The sequence below is a fragment of the Ovis canadensis genome, chromosome 18 (assembly GCF_042477335.2).
Source record: "Ovis canadensis isolate MfBH-ARS-UI-01 breed Bighorn chromosome 18, ARS-UI_OviCan_v2, whole genome shotgun sequence".
In the NCBI taxonomy this organism is placed as follows: Eukaryota; Metazoa; Chordata; class Mammalia; order Artiodactyla; family Bovidae; genus Ovis; species Ovis canadensis.
The window spans coordinates 32,097,334-32,113,380 of record NC_091262.1 but is presented as its reverse complement, the minus strand read 5'-3'; the positions used below and the strand labels follow the sequence as shown (position 1 = coordinate 32,113,380).

The following is a 16,047-nucleotide window of genomic DNA, read 5'->3' as shown; positions in this document are numbered from 1 at the left end:
TGACGGCATGTACCTCCAGATGAATGTTACTCAGCCTTAAAATGGAAGGCAATTCTGACACATCCCACCACCTGAGATGAACTCTGGGGACATTTTAAGTGAAGTAAGCCAGACACAAAACGGCTAATACTGTAGGATCCCACTTATCATCGCTCAGTCATGTTCCGACCCTGCAACCCCATGGACTGCAGCACACCAGATTTCCCTGTGCTTCACCGTCTCCTGGAGTTTGTCCAAACTCATGTCCATTGAGTCAGATTTCACTTATATGAGGTATCTAATCAAACACACGAAAACAACGTGGAATGGTAGTTGCCAGGAGCTGAGGGGTTATTGTTAATGAGCATAGCGTCTGTTTTGTAATATCAGTTCTGGAGATGAGTTGCATAACAATGTGGGTATTAACACTATTAACTACACTTAAAAATGGTTAAGATGGTAAATTTTAAGCTGTTTATTTTATATTTAAAACTAAAAAAAAAGAATTTAAGATAAAAAGTGAGTGCATAGCTTCAAAGAGAAACAAGTTTAATAAACTTATGCTCTATAAATGATAGGGCAGTTACATAAAAAAAAAATAAACTACATAAATTCTGTAGCTCTAATATTTTCCTGCCACATTCCAAAGCACCATCTTGAAAGCCACCCACCTCAAAGGCCAAAGCACCCAGCAAGACTCAGTGCCCTGGGGTCCCACAACCCCTCCACCAAGTCCCCTCCCACCTCGGCTGGAGGATTCAAAAGGCCATTTCACCCATTTTTCCAGTTGAGTTTTATTCCAGAACGGTTTTACAAAGCTGATTTAAAACCCAGTACATCTCCACATGCAAACAGCTCCATCCCTCAGCCCAAAGCCCAAAGCCCTTAAGCAACTGCTCAGCTGTGAGTGTGGCGTCTGCTAGGCTTTTCAGGAGCCTAGAACAAAGTCTTGGAAGCCGATCAGCAGCTGGTCAGTGACTCAGCCAGCGCCCAGAACAGTCTGCGGCCCTGCGTTTGCTGTTATGTTTTCAGGAGTGTCTCTCACTCCCTGGCCCTGCTGCTTTGCTCAGATTGATGCAGCAGCACAGGGAAGAGTGAGCTGTGCTCGGTGGCCCGTGCCCCACCTACTGGAATAGCCACAAGAACAAGTCCTGTCTGGGCAAAAAATGCACAGCGTGAGAGATGTGAGTTAAGTTTTATTTGGGTGCAAAATGAGGACTGCAGCCCAGGAGCAGCATTTCAGAGCTCTGAGCAGGCGAGGAGCGGAGTCAGGCTATATAGGAGTTTTGAAACATAGGGCAAGTGGTCCAAACATCAAAATATGATGCTACTTAAAACCAGAAATCTCGGGTTAAGGAGTTTAGTGTTTTTCTATGCATGGGAAGATGCAAGAGTCTGGGTTCAAGCTGAAATCACTCCTTTGATTTGCGCCTCAGCTCTCTGGGGGCCGGTATCCTGAGCTTCACATCCTGAGTGTTGTCAGGGCTCTGCTGCAGGGAGTGGCTAGTCTGATGACTGCTAGAAGACAGGTATTCTTTTCAGCCGAGTTTCCTCAGGGTTCACCAGTTCACTGTTTAAGGGCTGCAATCTGCAATTGCTGGTGACTGTGACTTCCTTTGTTTACTGATAAGGCTGGAAATATTTGGGGCCAAAGCCCTCAAATGGCCCCAGGGTGTGTTCAGGTGTTACTTGGAAGAACCTAACACTAATCCTTAAAGAAAACACAGCTCAAAAAAAAAAAAAAAGAAAGAAAGAAAACACAGCTCACAGAGCCTAACAACCCTGTGAGGTAGGTGGTACCCTTATTCCCATTTTACAGATGAGGAATCAGACTCAGGGTGAAGTCACACACTTGCCTAGGTCTCAAAGCTATTAAGTGGTGAGCTAAGATGGGGCTCAGAGTTTCTGTGTGACTTGAGCTCTCAGGTACCCCAATACCACAAAACTGGTCCTTAGGGAAAAAGGACAGAGGGGTGGGGGATGAATCCTGACAGAGAACGTTTTTAGTAATTTTGAGAAAACCCACCCACTCACCCAACCACAAGTGGCTGGGGGCACCCACCCAAGTGCAGGCACAACTACACAGCTGTCAATGCCAGTCTAACCCTGGCAGACCTGCCCTCTGCACCCCTGGAGACCTGTGGTCTTGCTCTCAATAAAGACCCCAGTGGGCAATTCTGCTGAGGGGCCCCAGAGTTTAACCGCTCTGTTTCTCAGACTTCTGCTTCAGGGTCTAGTGCTGGGTGGGCAGGAGGAATGCCTGCCTTGGGTCAAGATACACATGCCAGCCTCCACCCAGAGCTTATCTGCCTTCCCTCCTCCCAGAAGAGCACCCGGTGACTCCTGCCCGCAAGCAGGTGAGGACCCAGCTCCCCGTGATCTGAGGTCTCTGTTGTTCCATTGCTGCCAGAGTTCCAGTTCAGAAAGGGACAAAATGGCCTAGAAAGTGAAGTCGCTCAGTCGTGTCCGACTCTTTGTGACCCCATGGACGGTAGCCTACCAGGCTCCGCCGTCCATGGGATTTTCCAGGCAAGGATACTAGAGTGGGCTGCCATTTCTTTCTCCAGGGGATCTTCCCAAACCAGGGATCAAACCCAGGTCTCCTGCACTGCAGACATTGCTTTACCGTCCTTAACTGTATAGCCTCAGGGCATGTTTATTTTCTAGAAAGTGACTCTGGAGGAAGAGGTAGCTGGTGACAACAGGAAGAACACTTTGCCCCAGGTCACAGGGTGGAGATAAGGGAACTCTGGAATATTGACACCCCCACCCACCACACCCAAGGAGGGAGACCTGATCCCTTCAGAGAGCACAGCACGAGGGTGGGGGCAGCCTGCTGTCATCTGCCCGTGCAGTCCCTACTTCTAGCCCGCCTGCCATTTTCATGGGCGTCTATAAAGTGCCATTAGCAAAACCACAGGAGCTGGGGAGCAAGGGCTGACAGCTCTGGAGAGCGGAGGGCTGTGCTGTGGGCAGGTGGTCCCGACTCTTCAGACCGCGGGGGCAGCCAAGCGTCCTGCCCCAGGTGCTCTCCCGGTCCCCGATCCCCAGGGGAGCTTCTCCACCCTCACTCCCTCCGGCCCGGAGCCTCCCCTGCGTCTCCGCAGGCGCCCTGGGCCGGGTCCTCTGGCCAGTACTGGTCCTGCATGTACTGCTCCACGTCCGTGCTGCTGTCGGGCTCTCTGTCCTCAGGGGGCGCCCGGAGGCTGCTGGCCGCCTGCTGCTCCCACTGCACCTCCACTAGCCGGTAGAGCTCCATGGCGGTCATGGCGTCTTCTACGGACGAGTGCCCGTGCTGGCCCACCTGCGGACAAGAGCCCACGTGTCACTGCCCGCAGTCCTGGGGGGAAGTCAGCCGCCCCGGGCTCTGGGTCCAGGCCCAGGGACGTGTACTCTCAGAACACGGGTGCACAGCCTCGTTCAGTGAGAAGGACATGGGTCCCAGTCACACAGAAGAGCGCTGGAACGCCAGCGGTATCACAAGCCATCTGTTTCGCCTATTTCCTTAAATCTAAAAACTGGTTTAAAAGTCCCTGATTCTGGGCTTCCCGGGTGGCTCAGTGGTAAAGAATCTGCCTGCCAATGCAGGAGACGTGGGCTCATTCCCTAGTCCGGGAAGATCCCACAGGCCGCAGGCTTCGCCCACGCCCTGCAACAAGAGAAGTCACTGCGTTGAGAAGCCCGGGCACCGCGACCAGAGAGCAGCCTCCACTCGTCGCAACTGGAGCAGGTCCACAGGCAGCAGCGAAGATCTCCTCGACGCAGTCCCAGGGAGAAAATAAATACATTGCACCCAATTCAAAGGCTCGAGGAGCAGATGGAATAACGAATGTGAAACACAGGAGGACCAAGAGTGACCAGGTACCCCTGACCGCTCCTGGGTGTAAGAGGTGGAATTCTACACGTGAACGAGAGGACAGAAGCAGGACTGGGTGGGAGATGGATCTAAAGAGAGCAGCCTGGGAGCAGGTGGCTGACGGTCACAACCTACTGGAGAAGAGGGTGAAGAGAACACACCCAGGGTTATGTGTACACCCGGGAGTCCCTGGACCAGGCTGGGGAAGTGGCAGGCCCCGCACCGCCTGCCCATGGCCCCTGGCTCCCCCCTCCCGTTCCCCTCCAGCCCCACGCACCTGGATCTTCTTGTGCAGCAGCTGCAGGGCCAGGTCCTTCAGAGAGACACGATTCCGGATGTGGACCCCTGGCTGGCTGAGGAGGCTGGGGACGGAAGTGGTATCCCGGGTCTGGCCCCGAGGGTGGATGTACTTGAGGGCCTGAAAATCGTTGTGCAGGGCGTGGCCCACCACCACCTTGCCCTTCAGGAGCTTGAGAATCTGTGAACAGAGGAGGAGTCAGGAAGGGCCACATCCTGACACCCTGAGCAGTGGTCCAGGGACCCCTGTGGGGGGAGGCAGTGTAGACAGGGGTGACCATGAGCCCCACAGTTAATCAGGCTGCTCAAAGTTTGAATGTAGACCTTTGACTCACTACTCACTATCACCAGGGGCCTGTTTAAGCTTCCCCCACACCTGCAAAATGGGAAAGCTGGCAGCCGCATTGGTGGGGTGGCTGTGAGCACTAAGGAGCTCTTAGATGGGTAGGTTACCCCAGACAAGCATATTTCCTCCTGGCCCAGCCTCTTCTCAGCCTGGAAGACTTAGCCATCCCCAACCCCCTCCCGCCCACTTCCGCCCCCAATTTCCACCAGCTCCTCTCACGGCAGGTCTCAGCTTTAAACATCGGGAGGCTGCCCCGGCTGCCACCAGGACCCCTGCTGTTCTCTCCTTTGGGGGATTAACCATGTTGTCTAAGCACATGTTCAGCTCCGCATGGCCTGTTCAAGCTGCCTCTCAATGTAAGCTCATTGTAAAATGCAGGGACATGTGTGCCTAGACTAGCGGTGCCCAGTGACAGCTCAGCTCACAGGAGGGGGTCCGGGGAGACGTGCCAGGTGAAGTCACAGAACTGTGCCAGGCACTGGAGACAGGCGACCAAGGACAGCTCTTTCAGCACCAACGCAGCAGTCCTTGTCTTCTGGATTCTGTCCCTTTGCCCCTCTGCCGTCCAGGACTCCCGCCTCTCACCCTCGGAACCTCTCTCTGGCTCAGCTCAGACCATCTGCACAGGGTGAGCCTCTCTCTCCTGCCTTCCAAGGGAAGCCAAATCCAGGCCTACGGGCCTGCAAACCCCTTGAACCCTCTTCCCTGGGCTCGCATCTCCTTATCACCTGCTGCCAGCCTCCCACAGCCACCTCTGCTGGCAACACACGGTTTATCACTAAACTCAGCTTTCATAGCATATGGATAGGCACATTTAGACTTCAGTGGTAGGGATGGGCCACCACCCCAAACACATACACACAAGCCACATGGTGGGAAAGGACTCAGCAGACCCCATTCATACTGGCCCAGAGCGTGGGCCAATCCAGCACGGGCCTGCTCTTGGCAGGCCAAGAGACATCCCTAGGAGCTGGGGGTTACCACCCGTCTGCCTTCCTGCTGCCTCTATTCCTAATCAGCTCACTTGAAACATCCATTTAAAAGAAATGCTTACACTGTATCTGCTGTGAAAAAGGAAGACACAAGATGACTTGTATCAATATTCCCTAAATGTACCTCATCCCAAGAATAAACCAGAAATGTTAAGTATAGCTTTGCTATAATGCTTGGTTTAAAAATGCAGAATGGTCCAACCTGGTTGATGTGACTTGAGAATAATGCAGATGTTGCCCTTGATAAACACTGAATGAATGCAGAAAGCATACCCAGGTTAGCAGAGCCACGGGGGACTCTCAGACGTCTACCAGCCAGCTTAGCTCACCTGCATGCTTCCCATATCCTAACTTCAAGTAACACCCTTAACCGCTCCACCACAGCACAAGCCACCATCCTCTCGACAGCTACGTCCCTGAGCGCTCCAGGTCTTCTCAAGGCAAGTTCAGTTCAGTCGCTAAGTCGTGTCTGGGTCTTTTCAAGGCAAGTTCAGTTCAGTTCAGTCGCCAAGTCAGGTCCGACTCTTGGCAACCCCAGGGACTGCAGCACATTAGGATCCCCTGTCCTTCACTATCTTCCGGAGTTTGCTCACAGAGCACCATATCAGTAAATTTATACTTTCCTTAACCACTGAACCTGTGCAAAACTGTGCTTCCACTGTTTCCATAATTGGGACCTCCTGTTTTATCTGGGGGGGTCACTGATAAAGTTTAAGTGTTGTGTCTCTAACCCCATTTTCCCCATCAGCTCTAGGGTCTTTATCATGCAGGTTTGTACAGCATGATGGTTTTTAGAAACACACATCAGTTCCCTCCCAAGACCTAGAGTCTTGCAGGATCAGAATCTCTAGGGAGAGGATCTGGGACAAGAATCCAAGATTGTTAATAAAGATTTAGGTACATTTCCTACGCTCAAGGGTGTTTGGGAGTTCCTGGCATGTTAGTGTGGCCCCAACCACAAATTAATTTTCCTCAAAGCAATGAGTCCCTTGGACAGCAAGGAGATCAAACCAGTCAATCCTAAAGGAAATCAACCCTTAACATTCATTGGAAAGACTGATGCTGAAGCTGAAGCTCCAATACTTTGACCACCTGATAGGAAGAGCTGACTCATTAGAAAAGATCCTGATGCTGGGAAAGATGGAAGGCAGGAGGAGAAGGGGATGACAGAAGATGAGATGGCTGGATGGTGCCACCGACTCAATGGACATGAGTTTGAGCAAGCTCTAGGAGGTGGTGAAGGACAGGGAAGTCTGGCATGCTGCAGTCCATGGGGCCACAAAGAGTGGGAATATGACTTAGTGACTGAACAACAACAAAGCAATGAAAAACTAACAAAAAAATACCAAAATATTAACACCTGGAGGTGACAGCACTAAGGGCCTTACACATTTTATGCAGACACGTAGTACTTTTATAACAGAAGAAAATGGGAACGTAAGCTGCTTCCCATCTTGTGGGAAAGGCACAGCCTTTCCACACACACCACCACGTGGGACAGCCAGCAATCGCTCCATGCAGGGAAGGCAGGATTTCTACTCATCCTTTCCTATGGAGAGGAAACCCACTGTTTGAAGAAGCTTAGTAAGGTTCCCTAGGTCTCTCTGCTTCCAGTGGCTACGTGTTAGCTCAGACCCGGGCTCAGCCCCCGCCCTGGCCTCACCTCTTTCTGGGCCACCTGGAAGGGGATGGCTTTGCGCATGTGCTGCCGGGTGATGCCGCTCCAGCGCGTGCGGTAGTCCACGATGGGCATCTCAGGCCGGACGTACTTGTCGTAGAGGACCTCGCCATAGTAACTCACCACGGAGCAGCGGGCCAGCTCGCTCACCCGCCCTCGGGGTCCCGTGCCCACCATCTCGCAGTCAATGGCCACGCACTTGCTGGGCAAGGGGCCGGCAGAGTCCCTGGGGGCTGGCTTTCTGTTGCACCCAGCACCTTCAGATTCAGCCCGCGGACGCTGCCTGGCACTGTCGGCCCCTTCTGTGCCTGGCGGGGCCCCAGGCAGCATAGGCAGAGAGGAGGGTCCTGGCTCCCGGAGTGGGCTCAGCAGCCCCTGCTCCTGCAGCAAGGCCTTCCGGGCCATGAAGCGCTGGTGCTGTCGGCTCTTCCTCTTGTGCTTCCTCCGAAGCACATCCTTGGCATTCCGGCTGGCCAGGGAAGGGCTCAGGCACTGCACTGACTCAGGAGCTTCCTGGGGTACCATCCCCATCTGTGCACCACTCAGGGCCAGGGAGGCCTGGGAGGTGATCTGCCAACAGGGCAGCAGCCTGGGAGAGAAACAGGGCAGAGGGGCGGGGTGAGGAACAGGCCCGGCCAGCCCTGCCCCCCCACCCGCTCCCTCCAGCCAGTGCGCAACTGCTGTACAGTGTCTCAAGACCCCAGACAAAGCCAAGGACCTGTTTTAATGATAACTGCACTCATAGGGTCAACATCACCTGCAAAATCACTGTCTTAAGTACTTTACATGGAATCACTCAATCTTTCCCACAACTCAGAAAGGTATTATTATCCCCATGTTGTAGGTGCGAAAGGTGAGGCATGAAGGCTTAGTAATTCATCCAATTAATAAACAGACAAAGGCTGATGTGAACCCAGAACCCAGGCTTTCAAATTCCACACCATAGCCTACCTCCAACATTGTTAGCTTAAACTAAAAATTATGAAAAACTTTTAGAGAGGTTTAAGAGAAAATAAACAAAATGAGAAAATAAAGATTACAGAGATGTTACATATATACGAAATCCCATTTTGGATAAACAAACAAAAGCTTTATGCAGTGTAAAGGTAGAACCTTTCCTACCCACAGTAGAACCTAGAGAAACTATCTCACAGGAAGCCCACAACAGTTGTATTTTTGATATGTGTTAACCAAAATGACATATCTATCAACTGACTTTCTAATTCACTCGTCATAACACTGTCTACAAACATTTAACATAGTTGGACTTTGTAGTGTAATCATGGAGGCCTACAGGCATAGGTGTGTGCTGGTAAACCAGCTCAAATCTAAAAAGGAGAAACAGAAAAGAGCCCTGATGTACAGTGCTGTAGACTTCCGTGGTCCCTCCTCCACGCTCTCCATGCCTGAACGCTGGGTTGACAGGAGATGCTGTCACACACCATGGTCACAGGAAACAGCTGTTTGCTCCTGTGGGTTTACAAACCCCATGCAAAGACTGGCATCTTCCAAATCGTCAAGGATGCAGCTTGGGAAGCCTCATCTCATTTGCTGTGCTAAGTCATAAGTCAGCTGGTAGATTTTGAACAGACCGCAAAACCAGCGCTTTGAAGTAGTCAGAGCAGGGACTAACTCAGCTCAGAATAAGTACCTAACCAATTCAGGTTCTTTGCATGTAAACCCACCCTTCCCTTGTGAATAGGAAATGGTAAAATCCATGTGTATTTTTAAAAATTATTATTTTAAAAGTTACTGGAGTATAACTGATTTACAGTGTTGCTATTAACTTCAGCTGTATAACAAAGTGATCGGTTACACACACAAATATTCCTTTTCATGTGCTTTTCCATTATGATTTATCACAGGATATTGAATATAGTTCCCTGCGCTATACAGGCGGCTTCCCCAGTGGGTCAGTGATTAAAAAAAATCCACCTGCAATGCAGGAGGCGAGGGTTCTATCCCTTGGTAGTGAAGATCCCCTGGAGGAGGGCATGGCAACCCACTCCAGTATTATTGCCAGGAAAATCCCATGGACAGAGGAACCTGGCGTGCTGTAATCCATGGGGTCACAAAGAGTTGGACATGACTGAGCATCTGAGCAGCAGCAGCAGTGCTATCTATACTTGTTTATCCATCCTATTTGTAATAATTTGCATTTGCTAATCCCAAACTCCCAATCCTTCCCTTCCCCACCCCATTATTTCAGTCTCCTGGTTCATTAATCCATCTTTCATCTAGACTGTATACTTTGATATAGCCTTTAAAATCTTTATAGGTGACCAATTTTAATTGCAACTGTATTCATGAAAATGCTGTTTCCTAGTACATCTGATTAAAATTGAGCTGCTCATTCTTAACTCCTGAATCAACTATTCTTCATAGTATCAAAGGGATTTTCTGTGGAGTCAGTACAGTGTCGTATCCTAGGCTTTCAACTGGTTAGTATATATTTTTATTGCGGCCAAATCCCCATTACGCTACATATTTACATTTATTATATGTATATATTATAAACCCCCTGCATACACCCACACACACACATAAATATATGGAAGGACCCATGACTGTCATCAGGCCAGGTATTTAAAAAGCAGAAGCGCTAAGTTAGAGAAGGCCTGGCAGTGGAGGAGATACTTTGAAGGGTTTCAGAAAGGTCTACCAGTCAGCCCAGGAAGGGAAGGGCATGCAGACAGGAAAAAACATGGACACAAAGTCCAAGAGGCAGGACAGACTCATGGTGGGAAAGCAAGGATTTGGATGCAGCAACTGGAAAGAAAGGAGGTAGGGGCGAGGAGACGGGGATAGTCAGGGAGAACTGTCCCTGGAGAAAAGTCAAAGTTGGGGCTTCATCCAAAGGTAGGTGGGAACCATCAATCTCCAGTTTTAGGGAGAGAGGGACAGGATCACAATTGCCTTAAAGGAAGAGACCTGGAGAAAGAACATAGGAGTCTGCACAAAGGCAGCAGTGATTAAGAGAAATGGGAGGAGAGATGAACTACCTACCATGCGGTGATGCCTGGGCCAGACGGGAGTCTCCATGACATCCTCCCTCTGCTTCCTGATCCCTTCCCCCAAGAACCCTTCTCCTTTTTAAAGGGGCTCTCAACTATAATCACCTTCATATTCACAAGTCACCTACTGAGGCTGACAGATACAGAACCTCAACTTGCCTTGGCCCAGTAATGGGGAGAATGAGGTCTAAGAAGACAGAGAGCCACTAATAACTGCCTTCTGTAGGGGAGGAGGGACCTTGTCCTTCTCTGAGATGGCCAAGGACCCTGCAAGGTCAGGAGGCCTGGACTAGGGTCGATGGCCTCCCTAAACCTGTTGACAAAGTTTCAAAGAGGCCAGAAATTGGTGGCATGGTGGTAAAGAATTCACCTGCCAATGCAGGAGATGCAGGATCCCTGGGTTGGAAAGATCTCCTGGAGAAGGAAATGGCAACTCATTCCAGTTATCCTTGCCTGGGAAATCCCACGGACAGAGGAGCCTGGAGGTCCGTGGGGTCGCAGAGCCACATGGAGGAGGGGGGAAAAAAGGTCTCAGGGCTGTTTGTTCCAAGAAATGAAAGCAGTCCTCTTCTACATGTCCTGACTTAGCTGACACATCAGAACCAACAGTTAATCATCAAGAGCACACAGTCCTCATCTTGGGCTGCCACACGGAGCTCAGTGAAGCTAGGCAGAAGCTTCGCTCAAACAACAAATGTTTCAGTGAAGCAAACAAATCTCTCTCCCGCCCAGAACCAACATCTGAATCAGCAGCCAACAGGCCTTTGGGCAAAGGAACTCCAAAGTCAGAATCGCCAGTGGCCTCAGGGCCACCAACTTGCGGGCTATCAGGAAGATGGGCAGTCTAGACCCTGCTCTGGCACTAAAGAGCTAGATGAACAGGACCAAGACACTGTCTCCTGACTCAGGGGTCCCCAACCTCTGGGCCACAGACCGGTACCTCCTGTCAGATCAGCAGCCCCATTAAATGAGAAAGAACCATAAGGCACTTGAATTATCCAGAAACCATCCACCCTGCCTTCCCAGTCCATGGGAAAATTTGTCTTCCAAACCGGTCCCTGGTGCCAATAAAAGTTGGGGATGGCTGACCTAACTTAAAACTAGGGTTTATTAAACCCAGCGTCGAACTAGGTTGCTGCTGCTGCTGCTGCTAAGTCACTTCAGTCGTTCCCGACTCTGTGCGACCCCAAGACGGCAGCCCACCAGGCTCCCCCATCCCTGGGATTCTCCAGGCAACCCACCTCCAAAAAGCAGCTCATTATCAGAAACAATTAAGAAGTCTGTTTAAAAAGTCTGATTTCCAAGCCTACCCCCACACCTTCTTAACTGCCATTTGGGGAAAAGGGCCCTCGAATCTATTTCAGACTGCGCGGCCCCGCCCCCCGCAACAGGACACTAATAATCGCCGGAATTTGAGAAAAGCCGGCTCGATGAGATCCCCTGTGCTGCTGAAAAGTTAAAATGAGACAAGAAAGTCCGAGGAGATCCTGCTCAGTCTCTCATGGCCGCCGGCTTTCCGGGGAGTGACGTGCGGGCGGCCCGGCCTCACCAGGGAGGGACTGAAGCACTGGTCACTCAGGGGTCGCGGTTGCCCGGCCAACGCCCACCAGGCCCGGCCCCACTGCCCAGCGCCACCCACTCAGACCCGAGACCCTAGAGCAAGGCGCGATGCGGGCCAAGAGGCGCCCCGGGCCGGGCCTGCACTCCCGGGGCCCCGGGAGCAGAGCCGGCCCGGCCGGGAGTCTCCGGCCACAAGTCGGGGGCGGACACACCTCGCGGGGGCCCTCCGCGGCCTGGACATGTCGCGCCAGCCAGCCCCACCCCGAGATCCCCGGCAGGGTCCCCGAGATCACCTGAAAGCCCCACGAGTCCCCTCACGCCAGCACGTGGCGTCCAGGCATCCGGCAGCCGCTACACGCCCGGGCAAGCCCGCTGCGGCCGCCCGCCTATTGGCTAGCTGGACGGCAGCTCCCGCCTAAGGCCTTTTCTGATTGGTCGGAAGCCTGGCTGGCTGCCGGTTGGCACTGGGCGCATAAGGGGCGGGGACTCCAAGAGGGGCGTGGTTTGTGCCCAGGCGGGCCCCACCCGCGGAAAATTTTAAAGCCGACTGGAGGGGACTGTGGCCTCTTTTCTCGCCAGGGTCCGCTCCCACCTAGGTCCCCAGGCTCCAATTCATCCCCCTCCCTGGGTGAGGATGTGGACTCTTATGAGCTCCGTGCCACTAAAAGCAGAATGACTTACTGTGTACACACCCACATTTGAAAAAGTTGGCCCCTTCCTCCTCCAGGGTAGAGGAGACTGGGTGAAAGAGTAATACACCTGATAAGCACTAAAGAAAGATTTTTTACAATTAGGATTGCTTCTTCGGCGCAATTTTTTTCATTGGTCCTTTTGCAGTACTTTATTCATAAGTAATACGTTCCTGCCATGGGCTCCGCAGTGGGATACATAGAATAAGCTTCGTTGGTGGAGATTCTAGTTGCTCACAGTTTGGCACAGTAACAGAAGTTAACAGCTAACTTACTGCAACGTGAGTAATAAAAACAATAATAAAGAGCTTGCATTTATTATTGAGCATTAACAGTATGCCAGGCAAAACACCTGTTTAGTCTGAGGAACTCTTTGAGATATTATCTCTGTTTCACAATTAGGGAGACTGACATTTAAAGAAATTAAGGAAAAACAGCTCGAATCCAAACCAAGACCCTTACCTATGAAGTCAGATTCCTTCTAGCTCCATTTTGCAAGCAGCAGTGCCATCGAAAGGTAACGAGAGGGTCAGAGGTACCTGGGCCTATTTCTGACCAGAATACAGATTTAAGGGAAGCAGGACAAAGGATAAGGCCGCTGGAGAGATGAGCATTCCTACTCAGATTCCTGATGGTTTGGAGGAGATGTAAAGAGTTTCAGCCAGAGCTGGTTCACCAGCAGATCTACATTTGAGGGAGCTCACTCTGGCTGCAGTATGAGAGGAATGGACCATGCCTGGAGAAAAAGGAGTGGGAGCAGGTGACTGTGGACACTACGGCAGGATAAGATCCTGATGGCCAGGATGATGCATGTGTGTGTGCCTTCTCAGTTGTGTTTGACTCTTTGCAACCCGTAGACTGTAACACACCAGCTCCTCTGTCCACAGGGTTTCCCAGGCAAGAATACCGGAGTGGGTTGCCATTTCCTTCTCCAGAGATCTTGCCGACACAGGGATCAAACCTGCATCTCTTGTGTTCCTGCCTTGGCAGGCAGATTCTTTACCACTGCACCATGTGGGAAGACCAACCAGAGTGCTAGGTAGGGAGGATAAACAGCCTGGGACAGATTCCTGAGCTCCTTAGGAGGCAGCATTGAGAGGACAGACAGAGAAGGGAAGGAATGCAGAGTAGCTGTTTTCAGACAAGGTGACTTTGTCAGAGGCAACTCTGGGGACAGGAAGGGGTTCAAGAGAGTCAGTTACCAGAACCTCGACTCCTGTGGGACTAGACCTGGGAATGGAACTGGAGTCTTTGAAGTCCAGCTTCCCTCTCCCCTTGTATAACCAGCTGTCTCCCACTTTACAAAGGAAAGTCACAGACACACACCCAGTCTAAACTTTGCTCTGCAACATTGCCCTAGGAAATAAAGGAGTCTCCCAATTCTGAATATGAATTGGGTTTCCCAGGTGGCTCAGCAGTAAGGAATCATCTGCCAAGCAGAAGACATGAGTTCTATACCTGGATCAGGAAGATCCCCTGGAGAGAGAAATGGCAACCCACTTCAGTATTCTTGCTGGGAAATCTTATAGACAGAGGAGTCTGGTAGGCTACATGGGGTCACAAGAGAGCTGGACACAACTCAGCAACTGAACAGCAACAACAACGGGCTATGATCCAGGACTGGCAAGAAACCCTTCTACCAGTCTATTGGTTTCTGATTCTTTGCTTTTGCTATGATCCAAGGAGGATTTAATCATGTTGTCAGCTAATAGGTCATTAAAAACATTGTTTTGAGGCTGGATAATTATCAGGAATCAAAAGAATTGAGAGTCATTGCTAGGAAAACTTCCTTCCACTTCTTTTATCTGAACAATGTTTATTAGTGCTTACATCCATAAAAACAAAATGGAAGGCCCAACTCTTTCTCATTCTGGCAAAAAGTATATTCATCCCTGGATTTACAAATTTGATGGAAAAAATAACTGGTTCAATCTCTTAAAGGGACACATTTCCAATGGCATTTCTAGTGAAAATTTACTTTTTATGTTTAAAGATTATTGCTCGGACAATGAAATGCTGTGTATTTATCATTTGCTCATTTGCAATACAAATAATTGCAACAATATCTCAATCCGGAAGGAAAAAATATAACACTGAGACCCCTATGGGTCACAAGACAGAAAAAAAGAATCACATTTGGAAACTTTATGGGTCACAAGACATTTTTCTAGTGTTAACAAGTTCAAATGGATGTACAGTTTCGTGGCATTAAAATGTGATCAGGTTCTCCAGAAAATATTACCAAACATGAAAACAGATGATGCTAGGATAAAACGCCATAGCAGAAGGTGAATGGAAATATAAGTTGAAGAAGAACAAAGAATGTTGCACATAAATAAAAAAACAAATCCAGATTAAGTAAGGAGAAACTGTTTGAAAGGATTAGTGGGGTGGATGATTGGGAGGAGAGATTTATTGCAATAGAGAAAATGCTCTGCTAATTCTTAAGAGTTAGGCAAAAAGAGTTTCCTTTTATAGGGAGGAGAAAACAGGGCCAGAAAGAATACACTGTGGAAGCAAGAGTGACCAGATCCTTTTATATCAGTAGATATTAGATTTGGAGATTGTTTTACCCTGCTGCTGCTGCTGCTGCTGCTGCTAAGTCACGTCAGTCGTGTATGACTCTATGCGACCCCATAGACGGCAGCCCACCAGGCTCCCCCGTTCCTGGGATTCTCAAGGCAAGAACTGGAGTGGGTTGTCATTTTCTTCTCCAATGCGTGAAAGTGAAAAGTGAAAGTGAAGTCACTCAGTGGTGTCTGACTCTTAGTGACCCCATGGACTGCAGCCTACCAGGCTCCTCCGTCCATGGGATTTTCCAGGCAAGAGTACTGGAGTGGGTTGTCATTGCCTTCTCTGTTTTACCCTGAGGCCAGCCTATTCTCTGGAGGGATCCAGAGGGATTATAAACTGGCTCTGGGTGGGCCAAAGTTCAAGGGACCTGAGGGAAGAAAAGAAGCTTAACCAATGTTTGGTTATAAGCATTTTATTCCAATTGATCCATAGGTCCAACAGTTGAGTTAATCACCAATGAGGCAAAGAAGAGGAATTTGGAGTGGTGGTGCCAGGACTCAATCCAGGAGTTTTACCCCAGTCATATGGGGCATCGTATTTCTTTGCAGTAACTATTTTCTGGAACACAAAAGGATAGGGGAAATTTCTTCACCATTGCACCATTGATGTTTTCCAGGAGCACAGGCCTCAGATAAAATTTAACATTGTCAGTAAGAGCTTTTTTCATGTATTTTAAAAAATGGTTAATGTTGGTATCAAACTGCTATGATATATATAGCAGTTTGAAACAAATCTTTAAAATGTTTTAAAGATTTTTTTTTACATAGATCATTTGAAAATTCTTATTAAATTTGTTACAATATTTCTTCTGTTGTTTATGTTCTGGTTTTTTGGCCACTAGGCATGTGGGATTTTAGCTCCCCGGCCAGGGATCAGACCCAAACCTCCTGCAAGGGAAGACCAAGTCTTAACCACTGGACCTCCAGGGAAGTCCCTGTTGTTCAGTCTCTCAGTCACATCCGACTCTTTGGGACTCCATGGAGGCAGGCCAGGCTTCCCTGTCTTCCACTGTCTCTTAGAGTTTGCTCAAACTCATATCCACTGAGTCGGTGATACTATCCA

The 16,047-nt window shown here is 49.9% G+C and overlaps 1 protein-coding gene across 1 annotated transcript; it reads right to left on the bottom strand.

Annotated features, from left to right (window-relative positions):
- Positions 1–757: 757 nt before the first annotated feature.
- AEN (apoptosis enhancing nuclease) lies at positions 758–12,106 on the bottom strand. The gene is made up of 4 exons (XM_069560404.1): positions 12,016–12,106; positions 7,134–7,737; positions 4,113–4,313; positions 758–3,283 (listed from the first exon to the last, which is right to left on the bottom strand). Exons 2-4 carry the CDS (start codon positions 7,677–7,679, stop codon positions 3,047–3,049), a joined length of 984 nt encoding a protein of 327 aa, XP_069416505.1. The 5' UTR covers positions 7,680–7,737; positions 12,016–12,106; the 3' UTR covers positions 758–3,046.
- Between the last annotated feature and the right edge of the window lie 3,941 nt (positions 12,107–16,047).

Excerpts from the sequence above, each read along its gene's own strand:
- AEN (XM_069560404.1), bottom strand. The coding sequence starts at position 7,679 with ATGGGGATGGTACCCCAGGAAGCTCCTGAGTCAGTGCAGTGCCTGAGC. Across the intron at positions 4,314-7,133 it reads TCCAGGTGGCCCAGAAAGAG|ATTCTCAAGCTCCTGAAGGG; the intron begins GTGAGGCCAGGG and ends CTCTGTTCACAG. Across the intron at positions 3,284-4,112 it reads TGCTGCACAAGAAGATCCAG|GTGGGCCAGCACGGGCACTC; the intron begins GTGCGTGGGGCT and ends TCTTGTCCGCAG.